General features: G+C 53.0%; 1 protein-coding gene and 1 pseudogene across 3 annotated transcripts; both read right to left on the reverse strand.

The window, feature by feature from the left end:
- Positions 1–8,249: 8,249 nt before the first annotated feature.
- On the reverse strand, positions 8,250–22,968 carry CKAP2L (cytoskeleton associated protein 2 like). 3 transcript variants are annotated; one of them, XM_039872622.1, is made up of 9 exons: positions 22,823–22,968; positions 21,432–21,498; positions 20,991–21,039; positions 17,913–19,120; positions 15,229–15,427; positions 14,654–14,809; positions 11,704–11,767; positions 10,340–10,529; positions 9,017–9,242 (listed from the first exon to the last, which is right to left on the reverse strand). In XM_039872622.1, the coding sequence occupies exons 1-9, from the start codon at positions 22,851–22,853 to the stop codon at positions 9,017–9,019; spliced, it is 2,190 nt and encodes a 729-aa protein (XP_039728556.1). In that variant the 5' UTR covers positions 22,854–22,968. The 3 variants fall into 3 exon arrangements, with proteins under 3 accessions (XP_039728555.1, XP_039728556.1, XP_039728554.1); XM_039872620.1 differs by having other exon boundaries at positions 21,239–21,498; positions 22,823–22,914; XM_039872621.1 differs by lacking the exons at positions 21,432–21,498; positions 22,823–22,968 and adding an exon at positions 21,239–21,339 and having other exon boundaries at positions 8,250–9,242.
- On the reverse strand, positions 16,948–17,066 carry LOC120610329 (uncharacterized; annotated as a pseudogene).
- Positions 22,969–23,162: the final 194 nt, after the last annotated feature.

The following is a 23,162-nucleotide window of genomic DNA, read 5'->3' on the forward strand; positions in this document are numbered from 1 at the left end:
ATGCTCACATATCTACACACACATCTATATGATACCTGCTAACATGCTCCCACACGCGTACATGCATACATGCACCCATGCCTATACATCTGCTCCCACACACATGCTCTTACACACATGCACACAAACATCTATACTTGTTCTCATACACATGCCTATACATGTCTATACCTGTTTTCATACATACTGTTACACATGTGCACACACATGCCTACACACATCTATACCTCACACATGCTCACATGTGCGCACACGCTCATGAACACACCCATACTATACCTGCTCTCACACATATACACACATGCACATACACATTTATACTGCACCTGCTCACACACACGCCTATATATACCTGAACTCACTCACATATACTCACACACACACACCACAATCTCTGGGTGAGAGGTTAGGGAAGTTCCAAGAACCTGTCTCTCATTACCTAACCTCTCACTCAAATCTGTCCCTTCCTGGTCCCCCGCTAATGGAGGGGCCAGCCGTTGCCCTGGGCGGGGCAGAACCATGCTGGCTCCTGTGCCTGATGGCCCTGACTCAGCCCCAGGCACTCCCTGCAAGTGGAGTCCACCCTCTGCCCCCAGTCCCTCCCCATCCACCCCAGGATGTGCTCTTTGGCAGTATGGGCACATGGGCAGGCAGGAGACTGCTGGGTGGGGACCCAGGCTGGGCTCAGGGCCACTGTGCTGGGGCCAACTCCACTGTCTCCAGGTGTTTCCATTCCATCCCTCGGCACTGGGCTAAATACCATACATAAAATTCCTTCTGCTCTAAAGTAATAAAAATCCTGCATTTCCTTAAAGACCTCAGCGGGGACTCCCTCCTATCACAACCATCCCAGCGCCTTGCTCCAGGCCCTGCCTCTTCTCCGCTTCGTCATTTGTGAGAAAGCCCTGGCTAGGGGCTTTTTGACCTCAGAAGGGTTTTTCCAAGCCAAGGGATGGAAGCTCCCCAGCTGAGCCGCAGGTCCCGTGTCATGAGGCAGCTGGGGACCATGTGGGGTCATGCCTCCTGTGAGAGTTGACAGGGACAAAGCCATCGCAGCTGGGCCTGCTCCCCTTCATCCTCTGTGGATTGCAGGTGCAAACCAGGGTGCTCATGAGAGGGTGGGAGCAGAGGACAGACCTCCAAGACCATCGTGTGGGGGTCCAAGGACACAGACCTTCTCTTAAAACTTTTTTAATTTGGAAATAATGTGAAGTTTATAAAAAGTTGTAAAAATAAAACAGTTCATAGAACATCCGTCCTTATACCCTTGACCAAGATTCTACATCTCATTGACACTTCACTCCATGCTCTGTCTCCCAGGACACCATGACCTACCTGTTTAGCACTGGTGAGGTGGATCCCACGTGCCTAGATGGGGCGGGCTGTGCCCGGCTGCCAGGGTCACTCCCATGTCTGGCCCTCCCCATGAGGAAAAGCCAGGTGTGTTCGAGGGGTTGTGTTACATGGGTGGGCCTCTCCAGAACCCTTGGCCAGGCCAGGGCTGGGGGCTGGAGGGGTGGGGAGGCAGTCAGAGGTTTGGGGAGGGACTTGATGGGGAGGAAGGAGTGAAGCAGGCGAGGTGGGGGAGCGTGTGACCAGGAGTCATGGGCTCTAACTGGACTGCGTACCTCATGTATCCCTGGAACCTGCTGGCCCTGTGAGGAGCTCTGGAGGCTGATGCAGGACCCCTGGTATCCAGTCAGCCCTGCAGATGCCTTCTCTGTTTGCCAGTGTGGTCGGGCTGCCACGGACCAAAAGCTACGGTTCCTGCTAGGCGGAGGGTAGGCCCAGCACGTGGATGGGCTTGTGACTCGAGGGCTGGATGCCCTCACCAGGGCTGGGCCGAGCTGGGGTGGCCCCCTGGCTGAGCTGTGGCGAGTCAGGGTCTCCTGTCCTTGTGCGTGTCTGCATCTGCTCCCCACGCCTGCCCTGGAGGTCCCGCTTCCATCTGACTGTGGTGGACATGCAGGAGCCCACTTTGCAGAGGGAGCAGTGCTGAGACAGGTCACCATGGTGATGGCAGGGGCCGAGGCCCCCATGCACCTTGATCTGTGGGCCAGGCTGTGAGAGGGAGCCCACCCTCAGGCTGGACCTGCCCTTGGCAATTCCACTCTGCTGGAGGCAGGGAAGCAGGGCACTCCTTAGGCCCCTGCCTCTCATGCCCCGTGGTCACCCTGCCCCATGCCCACGGCGCCCTCTGCTCCCTCTGGGACATGGGCACCTCCCTTAACTAGGTGCCTAGGTCCCCAGCTTGCTGCCAGGACAGGAAGGGCTACGAGTGAGCCTGTCCTCCACAGTAGGCAGGCTCGTGGGACATGGTACACATGGTTCTAAGGGTGTGGGAGAAGGACCACCTATTCACTGGGACCCCATCTTTGGGGACATCTTCGAGTCCGAGAAGTGGCAGGGCTGGCGACTTGCCTGGTGGCTCCTGAGCTGTCTTGGGAGCTGGGCACCTGGGCAGAGAGAAAGACTGGCCTGTCATCGCCTTCCCTCTCCCGGTGGGGGGGTTGCAATGACCATGGCAATGCTCTCCACCCTGGGTCACAAGAGCACATTTACTTTATATGTGAGGGAACAGACCCAAAGAGGTTCGGTGTCCTGTCCAAAGTCACACAGCCAGAAGGGGCAGAACTGAGACTCAGGCCCCTGTCCATGCTCCGGAGCCCAGTGGTGTTTCTGTGGCCAGGGCTTCACTCTCACTAACCCCGCCCCTCAAGTATGCAAAGTGAGTGGACAGCACCTGCCCCACAGGGGTGACCCAAGCATCCTCGGGCTCAGGAGCCCAAACACTGTGGGTTGGAGTTGCTGCTGTGGGCCTGGAGTCCTGCGTGACCTTGGCACCTGTCAGGGGCCTATGCTGACCTTGCTCCCTGGCCGAGTGTCACTGATGTGGGGACGGGGCCAAGGGCATGATGCGCACAGCTGGTCAACTTTTCTGTCCTCACCACATGCCCTCATGGGAAGCAGGGAGGGCCGGAGTAGTGGCCCATGTGCGGGTCTGGCAGTGAGGTCCTGGCAAGGTTGGCAGGAAAGCACCATCTCTTTCAGGCCGGTCTCCCTCAGGAACTGGACCTGGGGACCCCCCTCACCCCCTTGGACCACTCACACTGTGCCCTCTAGGCTCTCCCTCCTGCATCATCTGGCAGACTTGGCACACGCACCCTGGACCAGGGAGGCCATGCCTAGAGATTGCCTCCCATGCCCTGTGGTCACCCCACCTCCCCACAATCACATGGCCACTTCTGCGCCAGGTGGATGGGGCTGTCCTGGGCTGCAAGTTGTCAGCTTCACCTAGAGGGATACTCAGGTACCATCAGGTGCCCAGTGAGGAGGGGACATGCCCCTACGGGGTGGGGGTGTGGGGAGCGGGGTGCCTGCGGGCTGCCTGCCAGGGGCACTGTCCAGGCACCCTCCCAGCCCTCTGACTCCCAGCCTCTGCAGAGGCCACCTGTTCTTGCCTGGCAGCGCCCTCTGCTGGCCCATATTTTGCATGACACAATGTGCTGTGCCATGCTGTAGGGTGATCTTTCCCCTAGTCACCACTGTCACCCTTCTTTGTGAAGTGTCTGCCTGCCCAGTCCTCATGGGTCCTCATGTGAGAGCTGGGCAGCTCTGATCGAGGCCGGAGGCAGGAAACACCCCTTGTGGCTCACTGAACAGCCACCACAGCTGGGATAGGCCCCTGGCCACAGCAAGGGGACTCAGGTCAAATGGCATCCTGGGCCAGTTGGGGCCAACAGTGAAGGGTATAAAACGCTAGGTGCCATGTGACTCTCTCACAGCCCCTGGGGCAGCTGGGCAGGTTTGTCACCTTTATTTTACAGATGAGGAAAGTGAGGCCCACTCTAAGAGCAGGGCTTGGTGACAAGGCAGGGGCTGCTGGGGACAGAAGCTGGGCTGGGCATGGGCCTGTGCACACCTTCTGGGGGGCGTCAGGAGGCACTCATGCTGACCACTCCCAGGGCCAGGCAGGTAGCTGTGAGGAAAGCAGGAGTGGCCTCTGGCCATGTGCAGAGCTGGCCACCTGGCAGAGGACTGTGCTGGTCTCCTTCCCTGCGGTGGGCAAAGCTCCAGTGTCCACTGGTGATAGGTCCAGGTGACAGACCTGACCCCAGCAGATAGGCTCACCCAGGTGGGGATGCGGTCCTGGTGGGATGGATCCTCCATTTCACACACTGCCCTCCGCCAGAGCCACTGAGCTGAAATGTGCTGCAGTGCCTGCCTCTGCGGCCCCCGGCCTCATCTTCCTGTACTCCCAGGGCAGCCAGAGCTGGTGGTCCCCGCAGACACTCAGCCTAGAAGGCCCACTGGTCCCGCCCTCCCTGCAGGTAATTGCGCAGCCAGAAACACTTGTGCGTGTGTGGAGGGTGGGGGAGGGAGGGGGAAGAGGGGTTATTCAGACACGAGGCCTCTAGAGACATTTCCTGTATCAGCCTCACCCCAGCTTTAAACTGACTGTATCTTCTCATTCCACAGTAGAGAGTGATGGCCCAGGAAGAGGAAGCCACTGTCTCTCTCAGTGCACACAGGGATGGCGGGTGGCAGAGGGGTTGGATGGAACAGCAATGCCGGGAACCACTGCAGCTGGTCCCCTCAGGGGGACCTGGACGTGCCCTGGGTTAGGAAGGGGATGGCCAGTGTGGAGCCTCTGAGGCAGCAGGCCAGTTCTCCAGCCGAGTATCACTGTCTCCATTTTAGGAGATGCAGCATCTGAGGTCGGGGTCTGGCCTGGGTGTGAAGCCAGCTTTCTCTGCTGCCCGCAGCTGCCTAGGTCGAGGGAGGGCGGGTCTATCACCTGTGCCTTATTCTGCGGAGTGCCAGTGCAGCCCTGCAAAGTCGTCCCCTCGTCCTCATCGCCACCAAGACTGCCATGACTCACTGGTGACATTGCTAGTAGACTAGAGCCAGGTTGGGACCCTGTGTTATTCACCCCCAGGGACTTGCTCTGTGCCACGCACTATACTGCCACATGCTGGAGACTGAGCTGTAACCCAGCAGCCTAGTCCATCTCATGAGCAGGGCTGCAGGGTTCCTGAGGGTAAAGCTCCAGGCCTGGCACCATCACCAAACTGTCAGACTCGGCTGCTAAAGGTGAGACTAGTAGGTGGAGGAAGGCACGGTGGCCCATGGTCAACAGCTAAACGGCTAAACGACTAAATGCACTGCCTTGACCTGCCATGCCTCTTTCTGCCAGGACCCCCTGCTCCCACAGCACCGCTAGGCGGAGGCTGGCGTGGGGAGTACAGGCATGAGGCCCTGGAGGCCTTGCCAATGGAGTGTCTCTATCTCCTCCTGTCCCAGCAGACACCCTGTGGGGGCGTCCTTGGTCTTCAAGGAGCAGAGGGCCCACTTGGACCTGGCCTCCTGCCTCCAGCCCTGTAGCCAGAGGTGGGCTCACGGGCTGGGAGGAGCCCCCTGGCTGTGGCGGAGGTGCTTGGTCACTTAGGGCCACTGCAGGCTGTAATGGGGGTTCCCAGCTGAGACGGCATGTTGGAGATTGTGGGAGCTTCTTTGTCCTCAAGTGCAATCACTCCTGAGTATGTGAAAATACAGATTATTTTATTATAAATTGCTTTTCTTTTTATTTCTCCTGTGTTACAATTAGGGTACTGAGTTGATATTTTGAATTTTAGAGACAGTAGTTATGTTATCCACGAATTTCAGTTTAGGGTAGAAAAGGGGAAATGAAAATATCTGGTTTTGAAGTAGGGCGTTGGGTCCGTCCGACAGGGCCGAGGACCAAGGCTGTGTGCCAACTCTTGCCTCCAGCCCCCCAGCCGACAAGCCAGTCCCCCTCCGGGAGACGCTGCAGGACCACGAGTGGGGCTCCCACGGCCACCCCTTTGTTACTTGTGCTGCCTTCACCCCTGCCCTCTGAGACGTGGCTATCATGGGCAGCGGGTTTGTCTCGGGCTCCGTGTGCCCAGTCCCGAGAGAGAGCTGGCACTGGGCTCCGTGTTTTCTGGGTCCCCTTGTGGGTCCCCTTTGGCTGTTTCCAGGCTCAGTGTTGACTGAGCGACATTTCCACCCCAACCAGCAGAGGGCCACACATGCAACCATCAGGAGCTGTGGGTTCTCTGGGGACATGTGGCCTCACCTTTCCCAGCCTTGGCTGGGAGTGGCTGTGTGGGCCAGCCTTCTCTTGCTGAGGGGGCTAAGGCATGGGGAAGGTTGAGCTCTGAGGCAGCCAGGCCAGCAGCACCATGAGGTGTCAGGTAGCAGGGAGAGTGCGGGGAAGAGGGAGGCTTGTGACATCTCCTAAATGTGACAGGGCTGAGGCCAACAACATTCGTTTCCTGGGCAGGAAGCACTGCTCACCCAAGGAGGCATCCCCCTGCCTTGCAGCCACTTGGAAAGTTGTGGGAGCTGCACAGTGTCCCATGTGCAATTTCATTTCTGCACGTCCTTGGAGAAGCAGTATTTCTATGCAGTCTTGATTCTGTTACTGCCATGGCAGTGACACCTGATTGGCTACACATGACCCCATCTGGGTCACTGGGAAGATAGCAGATGTGAACCCAAGCATCTTTGAACTCGATGCTTTAAAGCATAGATTTATACTCGTCATTTAAAACATATTTGTTACTTTGCTTGGAGCTGATCTGTGGCATTAAGCCCTTGCCCTATCCTTGCTCTGATGTCACTGTCACTTTTCTGTTGGTGATATCACCTGACATTGTACAGTGGCTTAGAATGAATGTCTCTGTGTTTGTAATGACGAACCAGCTCTTGCAGGACTGTGACACAGCTCTGTGGCCACCCTTTCTGTGGATAAGCCAGGGACACAGTTGGAGTACCCAGGTACAAAAGGGACTACAGGCCCTGTCTCAAGCACTCAGCCTGTTTTCCCGGGTTGTCTGGGAGGCTCCCTGGTCTGGCACCTTCAAGGTCTTCCCTTCTTCCCGGGCTGGCCTTGGGGCAGGGACAGCTGAGGATCAGCACCCACCTGTCTACACACCAGAGACCTGTGTGAGGTCGGCAGATCCTTGTTCTGGGCCTGGGGCCTGGAAATAAGGATCCTGAGGGGCTGGAGGAAGAAGGGTTAGGGGAGGGGGCAGGGCCTTCCCTGCCTCCCTTCTGTGGTGGTGTGAGGCGGGGCACTCTGCCCTTGCCTCTTAAGCCTGCTGTCCTCAGGACCCAGGGCATCCCCACATCCCTGGCACCAGTTCCTCCCAAACCTCTCTCAGGACTCACACCTCCAATTCTTTACTGTGTGACCCTACTGGAGTGGGCTCCGTAGGGTCTGGTCACTGGCTTATCTTGGCATCTCTTGCGTCTAGTGTCCTGTTTTACTGAGTGACTGTATGACCTAGTCTACCACCCTGGTTGGCTGTGGAAGTACAGGGAACAGGGTGGGGGCAGGGCCACTTCGCAAGAGGACAGAGGAAAGGCTGTCAAACTCGGGGTTGGAGCCCTCCTGTGGGCTAGGCAAGCGTGGCAGGTGTTCTCCTGGGGGCTGTCCATTCGGTGCAGTTGTAAACCCGATGTCACCACCCTACCCGTTTCTCTTTAGGCTGTGGAGGACAGTGGTGGTCACCCCCAGAGCTGAGAGGGTTGCTGGTGGGTGTCTGTGAAGACAAGTGGGGGCTGGTGAGCAAGTTGTGGTCTCAAAGGGAGGGGGTGCCGTCTGCTTCCGCTGGCTGGAGTGTGATGGAGGCCAGGAACCATCCTTGCCCATCTGGATGACAAAGAGCCACCACAGATGTGGAACCATGAGCCGGAGACTAGTGACAGTAGCTGAGTCACCCTGGGAAGTCAGAAGGGAAGACAGAGAGGCACTGGGAGTTGTGACCTTGTGGTGCGAAGACGAGCAGGCACCTTGTCTGTACGAGGGGCAGGACTTGGCTGAGGATGTCCTTAACACGGAGGGCCTTGCTTCAGCCTGTCTGGTGGCCCTGAACACCAGGTTTCTCCCATTTTCAGATTTTGTGACCTGAGTGTTTGGTGGTGTTGCAGGTAAAGTGGGTCTGTCTGGAGGGACGGAAGCGCTGGCTGTGCAGACTCTTGCACTTTGGGGTGGTAACGATCTAATCGCTTGTTGACGTTAGTCTGTTCACCTTACGGCATTAGAGCTGTTTCATGACCCCCATTATCGTAAACCTGCTGCTCACAATGAGAAAGTCCAGATCCTGGTGTGGTGATGGCTGTCCCGAGGCCTCTGGGCTAGCCTGTCAGCGTGTCCCCAGACAAACTCCTAATTCTCTAGGCTAAGCCATCACCTCTGTTTAATGAATAAGATGAACAAATGAGCAGGAATAAACAAAATTTAATATTTTCTGGTTAACAATAAGAAAGCTAACAGGTAGCATGTGTTGACTAGGGGTCCCACACATTACATTTCCACAGTGACTCTGAGTTTACCTTCCCAAGAGCAGCTGCCCAGGGGGAGGGAGGCACCCCAGAGTTGGTGCCTCCAGTGAAGAACTAGGTGAGGCAGTGTCTATGTGAAGCATTTCTGAAGAACAAATGCAAAACAAGGGTCTGGATATAAGAAACTTGGTGACCACCCCAAGTCAGGGCTGCATTTCATTAGAGACTTGGCATAGGAAGGATGTGAATCACCCCTCAGCACAGCGACATGGTGACGGAAGTCAAAGGTCACACATACATCACCTGTGACCTCTGAGCAGAGGCACAGCGAGGGCAAAACCGCATGTAAAGTGAGGGGATGCGGCCAGACGCCTGGTGTTTATCTGCTCTAAGTGCAGATGTCATGCTGGGAGGACTTCCATCCCTGCTCAGGTGGATGTAGGAGGGGAGTCTGCCATGCTGTGGCCCTGTCTGATGCCGTCAACACCCTTGTGGATAAATCTCATCCAGGGTGAACCTTCCGCACATTGTAAAGCGGCCACTACAGCCTTCCTGTGGGGACACACTCCAGAGGAAGCCCAGCGAGTGACTTCCCAAGCCCCAAGAGCTAGTCTGTGTCCATGTGTGCCAGGGCAGCTGGGCGAGGGCGTGTCTCGTCTCATGGAGACTCTGGAACGCCTCTTCAACAAAAAGCGCCAAGAAATTATGATTCGAGGACCTGAAACCCCAATGTTACAGGCAAAGCCTCGTTTCTACGGAACACGAAGTACTCTGTTTCCTCCACTTCCAAGAGCTCGTTAAGAGATGCCACTACCAGGTCGTGGTCCTGCAGCATCTCTGGGTAGCGGGACACAGCACGTTCGATCCTGGCTGAGCGCCGGACGGGGGTGATCAGCTTCAGGCCCTGCCCTTCTGGCCTGCCACTCGTCCTGAGGCAGCAAGAGGCACATTCAGAATCCTGACTTCCTGAAATCCCATCTACTGCCCTCTTTCTTGCTCTGCAGTAAACCCCAACAGACATTTCAGCTGACACGCTCATGTCCTGGGACACCCCTCTGGTTGTGAGAAGGAATGGGGTGCAACTCCACTCGGGCGGGGTGAGCAGAGGGGCCGCTGAATGAAGTGTGAAACGTGGCTCTTACGAAGCCAACCACTTGGTACTTGGTGTGTTTATTCCATAAATTCTCAAAACAGTGGATGGCTTCTGAGGAAATCGGGCCTAACACCAGTGGGGTGTTCTAGTGAATTATGAGGCTCTTTCTAGTGTTGATAATAAATTATTCAAACAACATATTTTTAGCTGAAATTGAAACTGGAATAAACCAGACACCTCCCCCCATACACTTTAATGTGCTCTAATAAAAAGCAGCCTGGGAGGAGGCTGCAGAGCCTTCCATGCTGTGAATCTGGTCTGCACTAGCCTAAGCCAGGCTAGTGGGCTAGTCTGCCACACCCTACCGATGACCGTGGTGGAGCCATGGCTTCTGAGGGAGCTTAGGACTGGAGGAGCAGGGCTTTCCCGGGACTGAAGTATATGACTGGTCCCAGTGCAGAGACTGATGCCATACTAATGCTTTAGCAATGACACTGAGACACTGACATAGGACATTACTGTGGACTCTGCCATAAACTCATGCTTGTCAAAAAGCCAGCTGACATTCTGAGCGGTCTGTAAGAAGCACGCACCCAAGTACCCTCCCTGTTTGGACAGGGTGGCAGGAAAGGAGGCGGGGGTCTGCAGGGCAGGACAAGCGAGGGCGAGCGGGGAGGGGCAGTTCCAGGACAGTCCACTCCAGCAGCACCTCCTTCACCGTGCCCAGCCCACACAGGGCTGTAGGGGAGGTGAGTGTGGGTGAAAGGGCACAGTTCTTCCCACCCATGGTACCATACCCCAGCACCAAAAATAGACCAGGCCACACTGGGTCCTCTCGAGACAGAGGATCACAGTAGGCTGTTGGCACTCAAGCCTGTGCAGGAGACTCTGGAATCTGAGCTGGTGGCACGACTTGCTCCAGAGTCTGCTTACCTGGGGAGCGGGGCAACCTGCAGCTTGATACCAGGAAGGCTGTCCTGTCCCACTTTGGTCATGTGGGGTGTTGCTGGGACCTGTCCCATCTCTTTCGGAGAAAGACAAGACTTCCCACATTCCACCTCCTGGGCAGAGTCTTCCACTGATGATCTATTAGTTTCAGCAACCGAAGAGTTGGAGGTGATTCCTGTGTATGCAAGGCCCGGAAGGGAGCACGACTGAGCCAGGTAATACTTCACCGAAACCTGTGCACTGAAATTGCTGTGCAGACATAACAGCTCCCTGAACCCCACAGACCCCAGAATGAAATAGAGACCCTGACTCGAAGTAGGACTTTTAACTAGTTCTGCTGCTAAGCCCTGGAGCAGGCCCAGCCCCCCACCAGCCTCTGGCCTCCTTGCCACTTGGGGATGGGTCCATGATACCCTCTCAGCACTAAGAACTCTTGAGAGCCTTCCAAGGGACTTGTCATGGGCCTTTCACACTGATACCACCTTGGGTCACTTGTCTTGACTCACTAGGCTTAGCTCACTTGACCCAACCCCTTCTTGCCTAGGGACAGCCATGTGGCTGCCACCTAGGAAAGTAGATGAAGAAGGTCTTGTGTTGATACATTTGCATGACAGCCCGATCACAAAAACCAAAATGAAGGAAGTTAGGCTGAGATAGGCAGATGCTATGACTGGAGGCTGAAACCCCGAGAGGTCAGTTGGGGCCAACAAGTAAAATGGCACAGAGGCCTCCTCCTTCCACCCCTTTGGAGAATTCAGCCATGTTACGGACAAATATCTGAGTTGGGGGGTCGCTCCCAGTAAGAGTGCACTGAGCATCTTATGTTCCACATGACCCGGTTGACCCCTAAGCCACATCTACTCTTACAGAAAAAAGACATGTCACCTTCTAATTCATAAAAATGACCCATTTGACCTTCTGAAGGCAGCCTGTTTTCTGTCCCTTATCAGCAGTGGTGTGCCTCTTACGTATCTGCACATTTGACCCAAGAGAGACCTCTGCAGGCCCTGAACACCCATAAGAACGGCAAGCAAAGTGCAGGGCCCTGCGACTGGGCTGTTGTCAGAGCAACATATGGGTGTGAGTGTGTGACTTAGGCTGAGACTCCTCCCTCTTCCTCCAAAGGGCTGCCTTGCTCTGCCCAGGCCCAGGGACTGGACTTGCATCCAGGCACTCAGCGCTGAGCAACATGTTTACTTGTGAGGACAGCAAGTAGCAGCTGGCAGTGCTGGCTGGGGGGGCCAGACCCCAGACAGCAAGAGGTGAGAGGCCTTTCCTCTTTCCTCGTGTGATCCTTGATGGCTGTTGCCTGTGCGGCTAAAGGGAATGAACATAAACACAAATGGTACCATCTGCGGTTCTGCTTGGGTCTTGCAAAATATGAAGAACGGCTTCCCGCAGCTCCTGTATTGGCTGGAAGGAAGAGAGGGAAGGCAGGGTCAGCAGTGAGAACACTCATGAGAAAAGGATCTAAGAAACTGGAACATCAAATGAACTTCTTTTACAAAAAAATGTTTCCTTTTTTATCTCTTGTCTAACTATAAACCACATTTAAAAAGTTTCAGATGTACAGCTTTATGGGAAAAATGAAGGAACGAAGAAAATGTTTAAATGCTGCTGTTTTCGACTTACTGAAGAGATGTGTTGATGGAAAGTTGTCTGTAACGAAATTTCTCTAAATGAAATTAATTTTCTTATTGACTTACACAACTCCATTGAAGATGTACTCCCAAATAAATAAAGATTGTGGCCCAAAGATGTAAAGATGGTCATATAGAAAGTGAGGTGTGCATATTTAGTGCTGTCTCAGTTTAATTTTGGTTTTCAATCATAAAAGCCATAAATCTCATCACAGAAAAACTGAACAGGTAAAACTTGAAAAAAGGAATCACCCATAATCCCATCACCCAGACACGGCCTTTAGCTGCCATTCTGGGCAATTTCCTCCCAGCCTCCCCGTTCTTACATCTTTTATTCGATAGTATAACTTAAAGAAACATTATAAAAAGCAATTTTCTAGAAATGCAACTGGGAGAGCCTTCCTCTTCCCAGGCACATAGTCCGCGCGGCAGGACGCCACAAGCGAGCTGCGGTTTCTCACGGGATGCTACCTGGAGGCTGGTCTTCTGACCTGGGCCCTAGCAGATAAACAGTGGTACAAAGTGACAATAGAGCTTAAAAGCAAAGCTACCAATACATTTTTACAAAACCTAAAATGCCTTATGCATAAGGAAATGGGAAGAAAGGCATAAAACACACTGCAAAGAGCCTGAATCATATAAAGCATTCATCAGGTGTCTTTGATGTTTTTACAGGTTTCTAGTTAAAGACGATGGATTGAAAACATTTATTTCTAATTCCTCTACTGCAACGATAAAAAAAGGATTGCACAGAGGCAGTAACCATAGAATACAGCAGAGGAGAAACAGCAGCCGGTCTGGAAGCTGGATGCACCAGCTGAGATGGCCAATGGGATTGACTTGGAAGCACCTATTCGAAGCTGGCGCTGTGGCCAAGAAATAGCTAGACCTGCCCCGAGTTTCTGGACGGCACAGGACTAGATGGGGCCAGGACCGGGCAGCCTGAGCATCTGTTTAGAGGGCAGCCAGGCCTCCAAGTCTGTCCTGCGTCCTGAGCACCACACGGCCCCGCGGACTGTGCCCCATGCCCAACAGAACATTGGGATTCCTTCTCCAGGTCTCTGAGGATATTATGCAGGACTGAGGGGCGGAGGTGCCTCCTGAAAGAAGGGCTAAGGAAGCCTTCCTTCTCAAGGTTGAGAAGCCCCCTCCTCTCTCCCCGCAACGCTGGCAGCCTGTTCTCGGCTCCAGGGAGGAGTGTGGAAGAATCTTCTCCAGAGAAGATGACTCATTCCAGTGGAAGGACCTGAAGGTACTGATACTGAGGGGTCCCCAAGGCAGCCGACCCAGCCACAGCACCTATGGCAAAGCCCTACCATGAGTCACATCTTTCATAAGCTTTTTCCAGCCCATTTCTTATATATGCAGACAGCCCAGTTTTACCAGCATTTGAGTAAAGGCTTTAATGAATAGAGAACAAAACAAACAAGTACCGTGGGGTGGAGGGAGGTGGGGAGGGAGATAGGGAGAGAAAGAGGGAGGGGAAGGGAGGAGGGAGAGGAAGGGGAGAGAGAGAGGGAGGGAAACAGATGCAGGAAGCAGCAAACTCAATATGGGCTCTGGGAACTGACATGTAAGGACATGGTGGGATCTGAGGGTGATGGTGACAGGAGCTCCCATGACAGCAGTGAGGACTGGGCTGAAACCAGCCTGATGAGACTGGGACAGAGCAGAGGAATCTGGAGAAAGGCCTCAAAGAAAAATAAATCTGATGTTTTGAAAGCATAGAGAAATTTAGAGAACAATTTAGGAATTAATTATATGAGAAACACTCAGAAAACTAAACAAAGGAAAAACAAGACAATTTTAGGATAGGTAGAAAGTTGTGCCTGAGGCACAGCAGTTAACAGTGCACACCACATGCCAACATGCTCAGGAACGGCTTACTCATTCGCAGCACCATGAACACTGAGTCATCCCCAGCATGGCCATGTGACTAATGGAAGCGGGAAGGATGGCACAGGCATGCCAGGGTGACAGGGTGTGTCGTGTGTCAGGGTCTGGGCTGGTGTGTGGGAAAGAGGTGAAACCTTCATCTTGCGTAGCTGGAAGTCCACAGGTCCCGTGTAAGACTGAAAAGTCAGGGAACAGCGATGCGAGCACAGAGGTGAGCATGGAAATCACAGGTCTACTCCAGGCAGCAGGGAGGAGGGGGGCGTAGGCCTCGTGAGACAAGCCTTATCGAACTGTCTAAATTGCAGCAGGTTAAGCTCTGATGCTGAACAATCGTGAAAAAGGCCCTGTAGGGTATATGATGACAGGGAAAGTGACAGCCAAGTGAAAAGAGCTATAAAATTACTTGACTCAGTCCTTGCTGAAAAATTATATAAATAGTTTTACTAGGTTTTAGAATTAAAAGGCATTTCATGCCTTGGCTCTGAGTTATCAATTAATGGATATCGACGTGCTGGGTTTAACATATTTTCAGGTTCTCCATGCTGAGGCCTGAGTTTATAAGTGTTGGGTATCGGTGGTGCAGGTTTCTACGCTATCGCTTCCCGTAAATGCACATTCACTTGACAGGGAAAGTGACCCTACCATAACCACTTCGTGTGGTGTGTGCACTTCCACACGTCAGACGCATATCGCACCACAGCCCACCGTGCTGCAGAGTGCGGGGCTCACACAACGGTGTCCAAGAAGCCCTGCAGACACTTACCGCTGCCCCATGTCTCACAGCCTCCTCATACAGCCCGACAACATCGAAGGTGCCTTTACTCGCCAGGAACTTGGCTTTGCAGATCCAGAATTTAGCAAACTTTTCAGCCTCGGGAATGCTGGACAAGATGGTGAACACTTCATCAGGGAGCACACCCTAGACGAAACACCCAGGAATGCTATCATCATCTCATGGTCTCTCATGTCCCTGTTACTCACAGCAGGGGTGCAGAGAGCAGTCCAATTTATTATTTTTAACTTTGAAGAAAATTCAATTTTACTAATGTACAATTTACACATAATAAAATGCAGCTATTTAAATAGTATGTTTCAATGTGCTTTGACACTGATCATTAAATTTTTAGTTAACTGAGACCGAACATAGCTGAGGGATGGCTGTGTTCTGTATTTTATGTGGGGTAAGACCCAAAACCCCAACCAGACCAGACCCCAGAGCGATCAACATGCCTGTCATTACTAAGCCTGCTGTCACCACACTTGGAGTGGGAGAGCGAGCCTGTGCTTGCACACAGGCCATTGCTCATCCAGGAAATCCAGCCAGGGCCTCGCACTTGCCTGTTCAATGAGCCGTAGACACTCGGCCAGGGTGCTGCTGATCCTGCTGGAGAGCTCGTATTGGGCCTCCCGCTCTGTCTCCATGCTCTTCCAGAATGACATGTTCATCTGCTCTACGACTCTCCTTTTTGTTCTAAGCTCCATGGGAGGCCGCTTATACACTTTTCCCTTAGATTTCTGCCATTCTTCCAGCTGTTTCCTGTAACGCAGTGAAAGGGGAGGCATGGTTTTAGAGTTCTGGTGTGAGGTCGAGGCCCTGAAGTACATGACACATAGACAGCCTGTCACCAAACACTTCCAGCTGCAGACAGAGGCAGGGAAATGGCAGCAGTGGCTGCCGCCCTTCCGAAGGTAGAGGCCAGAGTGACTGCTAGGACTGCAAGTGTCAAGTCCAGGGTTCTTCATGCTTTTTCTGAGAACGTTTGTGTCTCCTGTGTGCGACCTCTGACACTAGTGATCTCATCCCCGAGATCACTAACTCAGCACCTGCCCTCTGCCCTCTGCCCTCAACAGGGTCTTGGCCACTCCGTGGGCCTCTATGCCAATCCCTCGGCCCTGTGCACAGCCCCTCTTCCCTAAACAAGACCGGTAACTTCATGGCCCTTCTCTAGGTGGTGACAAGTCTTCATCCTTGCCCACTCCTACTGCTCTGTTTCCACTCCTGCTTCTTGCAGCAAAGGCTGCTGCTGGGGGCCACCAAGACATGGCCCCAAGTATGGATGGATGCAGGCCCGTGAGCTCCCCCGAATTACAGCTGTGTGTTCATGATGCACAGTATGCACCGCACGCAGGTATCTCCCTGGAGCCCCAAACTCTGCAAAACTCCGCCTAGGTGACATCTTTTATTTGATGTTTGGCAGACATTTCCAATTTAGTATTGTCCAAACAAAGCTCTTAATTTTCCCCACAGATCTGTTCTTAGCAGTATCCCTGCAGTGGTGACAGTGTTGCCAGGGCCTGAAACGGGGGCCTTGTCAAAAGGCGCCTTGTGTGCAGTGGCCAGCATGATCCGAGTCACTGCTGGGAGCACCCCGGCTCTTGGAGAGGGGTCACACTGCTCTCCATGGCGAACAGCATTGTGACTTGGGCCCCGCCTGTCTGTCCAAGCTGGGATGCCCACTCCTCTCGTCACCCCCTCTGGGAGTCCTAGGTCCTCCGGAGTCCTGACCAAGCTCATCCCTGCCTTGCTCTCTGGCGTGACAGTGTTTAGTCCTTCTGACTAGGACGCTGTTAGTAGTCACCTGGCCTTGTTAACTGACATGTGTCTTCTGTCCTCCCACCGAACGCAGTCTCCAGGAAGATGAAGACTGGCTGTCTCCAAGCCTTGCACAGCTCCCAGAACACAGGCAGCTCTGTTTTCACAAACGTACAGTCATGTCACCGTAACGATGACCAAGATATAAATGAGTTCCCATACCTCAAAAATTCCTGCAAGCTCCCTAGGAGCTACCCTGTCCCTGGCTTCTAAAACTGCCCACTGTCTTCTGTTCTGATGGTTCTCTTTCCCAAATGTCAGCATTCATCACCTTCATTTCTCTCCTGATCCTGAGCACAACCCACACAGTGCTCAGCTCAGCTGCAAGTCCTAAACTGGTAACTTCCTGACAGGCTGACACACCTGCATCTGTGTCCTCTATGTTTCCGGCATTCTGCCTTAGCTTTACCTGTGACACAAGGAAGAGGAAGCTTCCTTCTTTCCTTTCTTTTTTTTTTTAAAAATATCTACAGCACGTGGTCTTCCTAGGTGGTCTCCCATCCAAGTACTAACCAGGCCTGACCCTGCTTAGCTTCTGAGATCAGACGAGATCGAGTGTGTTCAGGGTAGCATGGCTGGGAGCTTCCTTTCTTAAAGCAGCTTATTCAGACCTGAACACCATGCCACTGTGACCCAGCATCTGGCACTGCTGGTGCCAAAGGCACGTGAGCATGCGTGGTCTAGCACTCCATATCCTCTGTGATTACACGTCATTGGCAGCCATGTCCACAAGGCCCTGAGTTAAGGTGTCACTTCCCGTCTCTTCAGGAGGGCAGAGACTGTGCAGACTCCATCCTGCCCTCGCCTCCCCATACCTCACCGATGTCCATTGCGCTGCCCTTCTCCCCTGTCAGCACTCCTGATTTTCCACTCATGCTAGGCACACATGATGCTCTCCAGGCCTTCACTTTCCAAGCCTGTCTGGGCCTGGGCTGAAAGCGTACGGATGCCTATGGCTCAGCTTCAGGCATCGTGTGTGTTAATGTCAACCCCAGGCAACTTGCACCCTGCCTTCTTCCCTGGCTTTGGCGCTAGCACTGCCACTCCTGCCCCTGATGCCACCTCTCTGGCCTCAACCCCTGGTCTGCATGACAGGGACTGGCATCTCTCCATGTCCTCTGGCCTTCCCACCATGCTCTCAGCCTGCAGGGACTTCGTGAGTGAGTCGTCCACACCTGTGACCCCTACACCTGACTCCACCATCCTGCTTCACGTGTACAGTTAGAGAATCACTTATGGCACGGGCATGTACCACCTGGCCCTGCCAGCTCTCACTACTTGGTACGTTTGTTTCGATCTCTTTCCATGGCTGTAGCTAAAAATGACCCCGGAGCCACTACTCAGGCCTGCCGGCCAACCGACCGTATCCCTGCTTGTTGGTTTGCCCAAGCGTCTTAAAGTGCGCAAGTTTGGAATTAAAGCAAAGTACCTCCGATCCCCAGCTGTGGCCTTCTTAACACCTGCATTAGTCTGGCCCCCATCTGGGGCTCCTCTTCTGTTTATGGCTGTGCTGCCAGCTTGAGTTTGGGGAGCTGTCTTGTTTAGAAAATGGTTCTGGGGGAGAGCTCCTTTCAACTTGGAGTCTAGAGTCCGCGCTTTCTGCTGACAGCTGCTGTGTTTATGCCCATTGGGCCCATTTGCTCTGGTATTCGGGGTGTGTGTGGTGACTGAGCCAAGTGCCAGCTGAGGCCTCTGGCTGATGGCTTTGGGTCTCTGCTGCATGCACGATGCCTGATGCCCAGGACAAGGCTGAATGGGCTTCCGGTCTTGCTTACTCTTCAGGTGCCTGCTATCAGGTCTCCTCTGCAGCAAAGTGGGGCATGCTCTGGGTCTGGTCTGTTCTGCTTTCTGCTTGGTGACAGCACGTGATTGCGGCTTAGCTCTACCTGGTCCCTCATGTTTACCTTCATTGACCTTCCTGTCCTTGGCACCTGGTTCCTTTGATGCTTGAGTCCCAAGGGTCTGAACAAAGTGAGAGGGGACTGTCTCTGGGGCGCTCCCCGCTGTTCCTATTGGGAGCTGCTGCAGCTTGCCTGCTAGAGTGCTGGTTAGTGTCGCCCCAACATACTGCACTTTGGCTCCGTCTTCCAGAGCAGCATGGGTGGGTAAGCGTCTGCCCGAGGCTGGCAGAGCCCCACTGCTCTTGGTCTTACTGTGCGAACTAGCATCGGGCTTGCTCCTGGCCCACAGCGGAAGCTGTGGCTTCCCCTTAGAGCCCAGTAAGTCGTGGGGCAGGTTCTCCTTGTTTGCGTCTTCTAGACAGCTTTGCAAGTACCTGCCCCCACCACAGGTGCTGTCCACAGAATCTGCACATGCAGCAGTGCCCGGACCTGTCACCTGCTGCGATGCAGCCTCCAGTCCCTGGGTATCAAGCAGCTGCACAGTTTCCCTTGACCGTTGTCTGGTGGGTGGTCCAGTCTTGTGCTTCTGCTTACTCCTGCTGGGAGGCCTACAGTTTGCATTGTAAGATACATAGCCCAAAGCTGGCCTTTTGCCCAGGAGTTTTGGTGGCTTCAAATCTGGCTTCTGGGACCCTGGGACATTGGCAGCTCTGGGCTGAAGTCGAATGCTGATGGGTCTTGCAGCTTTGACAGGCAAAGTAATGTGGTTGGTGATATCCTTTTTGGGTCTAACAGTCTAAAGAGACAAAAATATCAAAAAAGTAAATTCATAAGATTAGCTCACTGTTTTGAAAAAAAGAATTAATTATTGTATTAGAATGTCACCAACAGGAGTCGAATCCCAAGAATAGAAAGGCAGGCTCACTAATGCAAGGTGTTCATGGTGCGTCCCCATGAGGGGCACATCAGATTCTCCGCTAACTCTTTGAAGACAACACTGCCTTTGTGCAGGCAGGTGTCACTCCAGAATCCGTGTGTCCTCAGTAGCGGGGATAGGGCTGGACACAGGGAAGCCCGAGTTTTTGGAAAATCCCTCCTTGAGCATCTAACATCTCAGCAGAAAGTCAGTTGTATTTGTGGGTTAGGAAGGGTTTCAAAGTTTGATTCCATGTTACTAACAGGTACGTGTTTCAGTCGCGTGGTTTCATTTTGGCTCAAAGCCAGGACAAGGCCACAGAGCACTGTGAAAGCCAGGCAGTGAGGGGGTAGAGATGACGTGCCGGTGCTGAGAGCAGTTAGGGAGGGGTCTCGTGGACGTTTGTAGCCATGCACCTCTGCCTCTGGGGCTACAGGAGCACTAGAGCCACCACTCTGTTGCATCCAGCAATGTTGTCCCGAGTTACCACATGGCTGGGAGAGTATGTAAAGGAAGTCTGCACCAGAGCCACTTGTGTCAGGGGCAAGATGGGTCCATCCCAGCATGGCCCAGTGAGCTGCTGCTGTGGGCGGGGCAGAGAGGGACACTGCACTGGCAGGGCTGTGGCTGGCTTCCTAATGAGCCCCAATGGTCACCTCTATCTCTGACCTCCCCACTGCACAGGCGGGAGGCTGCTGACAAAGTTTCCAGTGTGCGGTCCTTGTTGTTCTTTTTTGTACATTTAAAGAAACTGACATATAACGTACATTCCATAAAACTTTAAATTGCACGAGTCAGTGGTTTCCAGTGCACTCTCAGGCTGTACAAACAGTCATCGCTGTCTACTCTGGAACACTGCTGTCACCTTGGAAGGAAGCCCCTACCTGTCAGAAGTCCCCCCATAGCCCTGGGCCACCATGATCTGCTCTGTCACCACGGAGTGTCTTATTCTGGATGTGTCACATAAATGGAGCCACACAGCACGTAGCCTTCCGTGTCTGGCTTTCTTCACTTAACATCACATTTTTGAGATACACCCGGGTTGTAGCCTGTATCAGTACTTCACTATTTTACTTTTTAATTAATAACTTTTAATTTTTCGAGCAGTTTTAGGTTCAAAGCTGAACTGAGTAGAGAGTACTGAGAGTCCTCATGGACCCTGTTCCCCAAATGCACGTCATTATTTTTATGGTGGAATAAATCTGTTACACCTCGAGAATGTAGGGGCCTCTGCACAGTATGGCTGAGAACAACCAATTAGGAAGCGCATTCCTGTCACGAAATGTGGCAGAGCCAACATGGGGGCTCTCTAACCACTACTGAGCATTTAACTGCCTGGCGGCATCCCAGAGTGGTCGAAACGACAGGCTCTCAGCTGTCACCTGATAGCTGTGCTGTGACTCCATTCTCTCATCTGTAAAATGAAGTGACTCATAGCACCTACCTCATGAGGCTGAAGACTCCAGAGTTCATGCAGTCAGAAAAGTGCACACACACAGCAGGTGCTCAATAAGTGTCAACCGTGAAGACACTAACGTGTACTTAAGGGTCTTTGTTGTTAACAAAACTAAACTACAACATGTCGTACTTAAAAAAAAAATTCCGTCTCTTACTAAACCAAACTGTTTTTACATTTATGAGAAATATCTTTGCAAAGCATGGTCTTTAGGTTACTAACATCTTTATTATTTTCATTATTAATAATAATGAAAATGAAATGGTATTCTTTAGAAGACTAATTTCTACTTACAGATTTAGAAAGCGAAGGATTTGGGCAATTCTTGGCTTTTAGATAAGGCCTATAAAAGACAAAGTAAGATTAATTCTTAGTACAGAAGGATCAGCAAGGTTTGGAAAGTATAGTGATTAAAATGGAATTTTAAATCATTAGAATTTCTGTATATGGTAAAATAATTCAAAATTACATTCAATAAAAAGTCTCTGATCATCCCTTCCTCAGTCCCAGTTTTCCCCCCTCAGAGACCACACTGCTCTTACCCATTTACCTGCAATCCTTTCAGGTACCCTACACGTAAACATGGCATTTTAACAATATTAAGGAAATATCTGTCTTTTCGTGCTTGCACAGTCTTATTCATTCCAGAGTCGTTCCCGGAACGCTGCAGTGTGCCGGCGCTGGAGCTACAGCGCACCCAGGGCCCAGGACTCGCACCCTTGGAGACTCACTCACTTGCTGCCTTGGCACTTAAGTTTTCCCTTGGCTGCGAGGTACTCCTGGAGCTTTCTCTGCCGCTCCTCTGCAAAACAGGAAGCAAACAAACAACACAACTTCAGCTCAGGGGTTTTAACCAGTTCACTTCTATTCTAAAAGATGACACTTTCTGTGATGGGTCTGGCTTTGGACCCTGCCTCCAAGCTTGTCAACACCGGCCATGTCATTTATGCCCCAGGCCCTCTACTAAGCTCTGCACACTCATATTAAGTCCTGTAAAGCATTTTACAGTCTGAACTTTAAGGAGGGTAGGGAAAAAAAAATAAAAATAAAGAGGGTAGGTGATATGCCCGAGGTCACCCAGCTGTTATGTGGCAAAGCCAGGATCTGAAACGAGGCTTGTCCAACCCCAGGGTCCTTGGTCACAGGCACCATTCTCAGCTACAGCGTGCACTTTCCGTGAAGAAATTCTGTTACTGGCTGCCTGAGCTGGTGAGCTGGACCTAGTCTTGATTTTTCTGACAGAGATGATTTTTCTCAAGCCCTTATATGGTGTCCCTTGGGATTAGCAACAAAATAAGTCGGGTTAGAGGGTTCGTGGGCAACATCTGTCTATGTGGTGACTTTCTAAGGCACGAATCTGTGAGGGAGTGAAAGTAACTATTTCTGTCTTCAAAAAGTTTCAATCTAGTAGTGGAGATAAAATAAACACAATAATTACTATCGAAGGCAAAATCTAGTTGCCATAAGATACAGTCAAAGAAAGAATCACGGGAGTTCAGAGGCAAAGACTGAATGAGGGGAGTAGGTGGTTGGGAAAGGTTAAAATTCAATAATGGCTTAAAAAGAAAAAAAACGACAGGGGTGCAGAACTGCTCTCCGCCTCACCTACCGAAGCCGCTGTGTGCAGCCACCGGGCTCTGATGCACCCGGGCGCCAAAGCCGCGCCGGGACCCCAATTCTGGGACGTCTAGTACGTTAGCAAAGCGCTGCGGCGGAGTCATAGCGTGGGGACACAGAGGTGCTTTCTTTAAGGGTTGTTATGTGAAGCGCCCGGTACGTGCCAGGTCAACATATGTCGTCACCGACACCGTCCAAACGTTGGCGCCTCTGGGAGGTTGGGGCCCGAGATCCACGCCCTCCAGGCGGAGGCTGGACCCTCCCCAGGCCATAGCAGGCCGCGGGGACACCAGGCTCCTCTGGTACGCGGTACCCCCCTAACGAACGAGGGACACTGACGTCCCTGTAGAGCTGCTGCAGGACTTGTGTCTGCGGGGAACCTAGACTCTCCGCCACCAGGACGTCTCCCCGGAGCCGCAAACGCCCTGCAAGACCATCGAGGTAGGCGGGGCGGACGGCCACCTCCGCGGAAACAGTTCACCGCCGCCTCGCTGCGCCCGCGAACTCACCTGCGGCGGCGGCGAGCCCCTGCTGCGCCATGGTAGGTCCTCTGCGACAGTTGCTCTTCAAAGGCCGCGCCCGCGGCTGAGGACGCGCGCCGCCCCTGCGCCCGCTCTCATTGGCTCCCAGGGTTTGAAACTCGCCAATAGAAAGTAGGGGAGGGAGGGACAAAAGGAAAGACGCATTGCAGTTGGTTCTGCCCTGGGCCCTTTGATTGGACGAGTGAGCAACGTCACGTGATTGGGGAGGCAGGCGGACGGCGTAGCGACGCTAGAGCTTCCGGTCGCGCAGGCACACCACCCAGCTTCTCTGAGACCCCAAGTTCCGGGAGCCCGGAAGCAGTGTGCT

The sequence above is a fragment of the Pteropus medius genome, unplaced genomic scaffold (genome assembly GCF_902729225.1).
Source record: "Pteropus medius unplaced genomic scaffold, Ma_sr-lr_union100, whole genome shotgun sequence".
NCBI lineage: Eukaryota > Metazoa > Chordata > Mammalia > Chiroptera > Pteropodidae > Pteropus > Pteropus medius.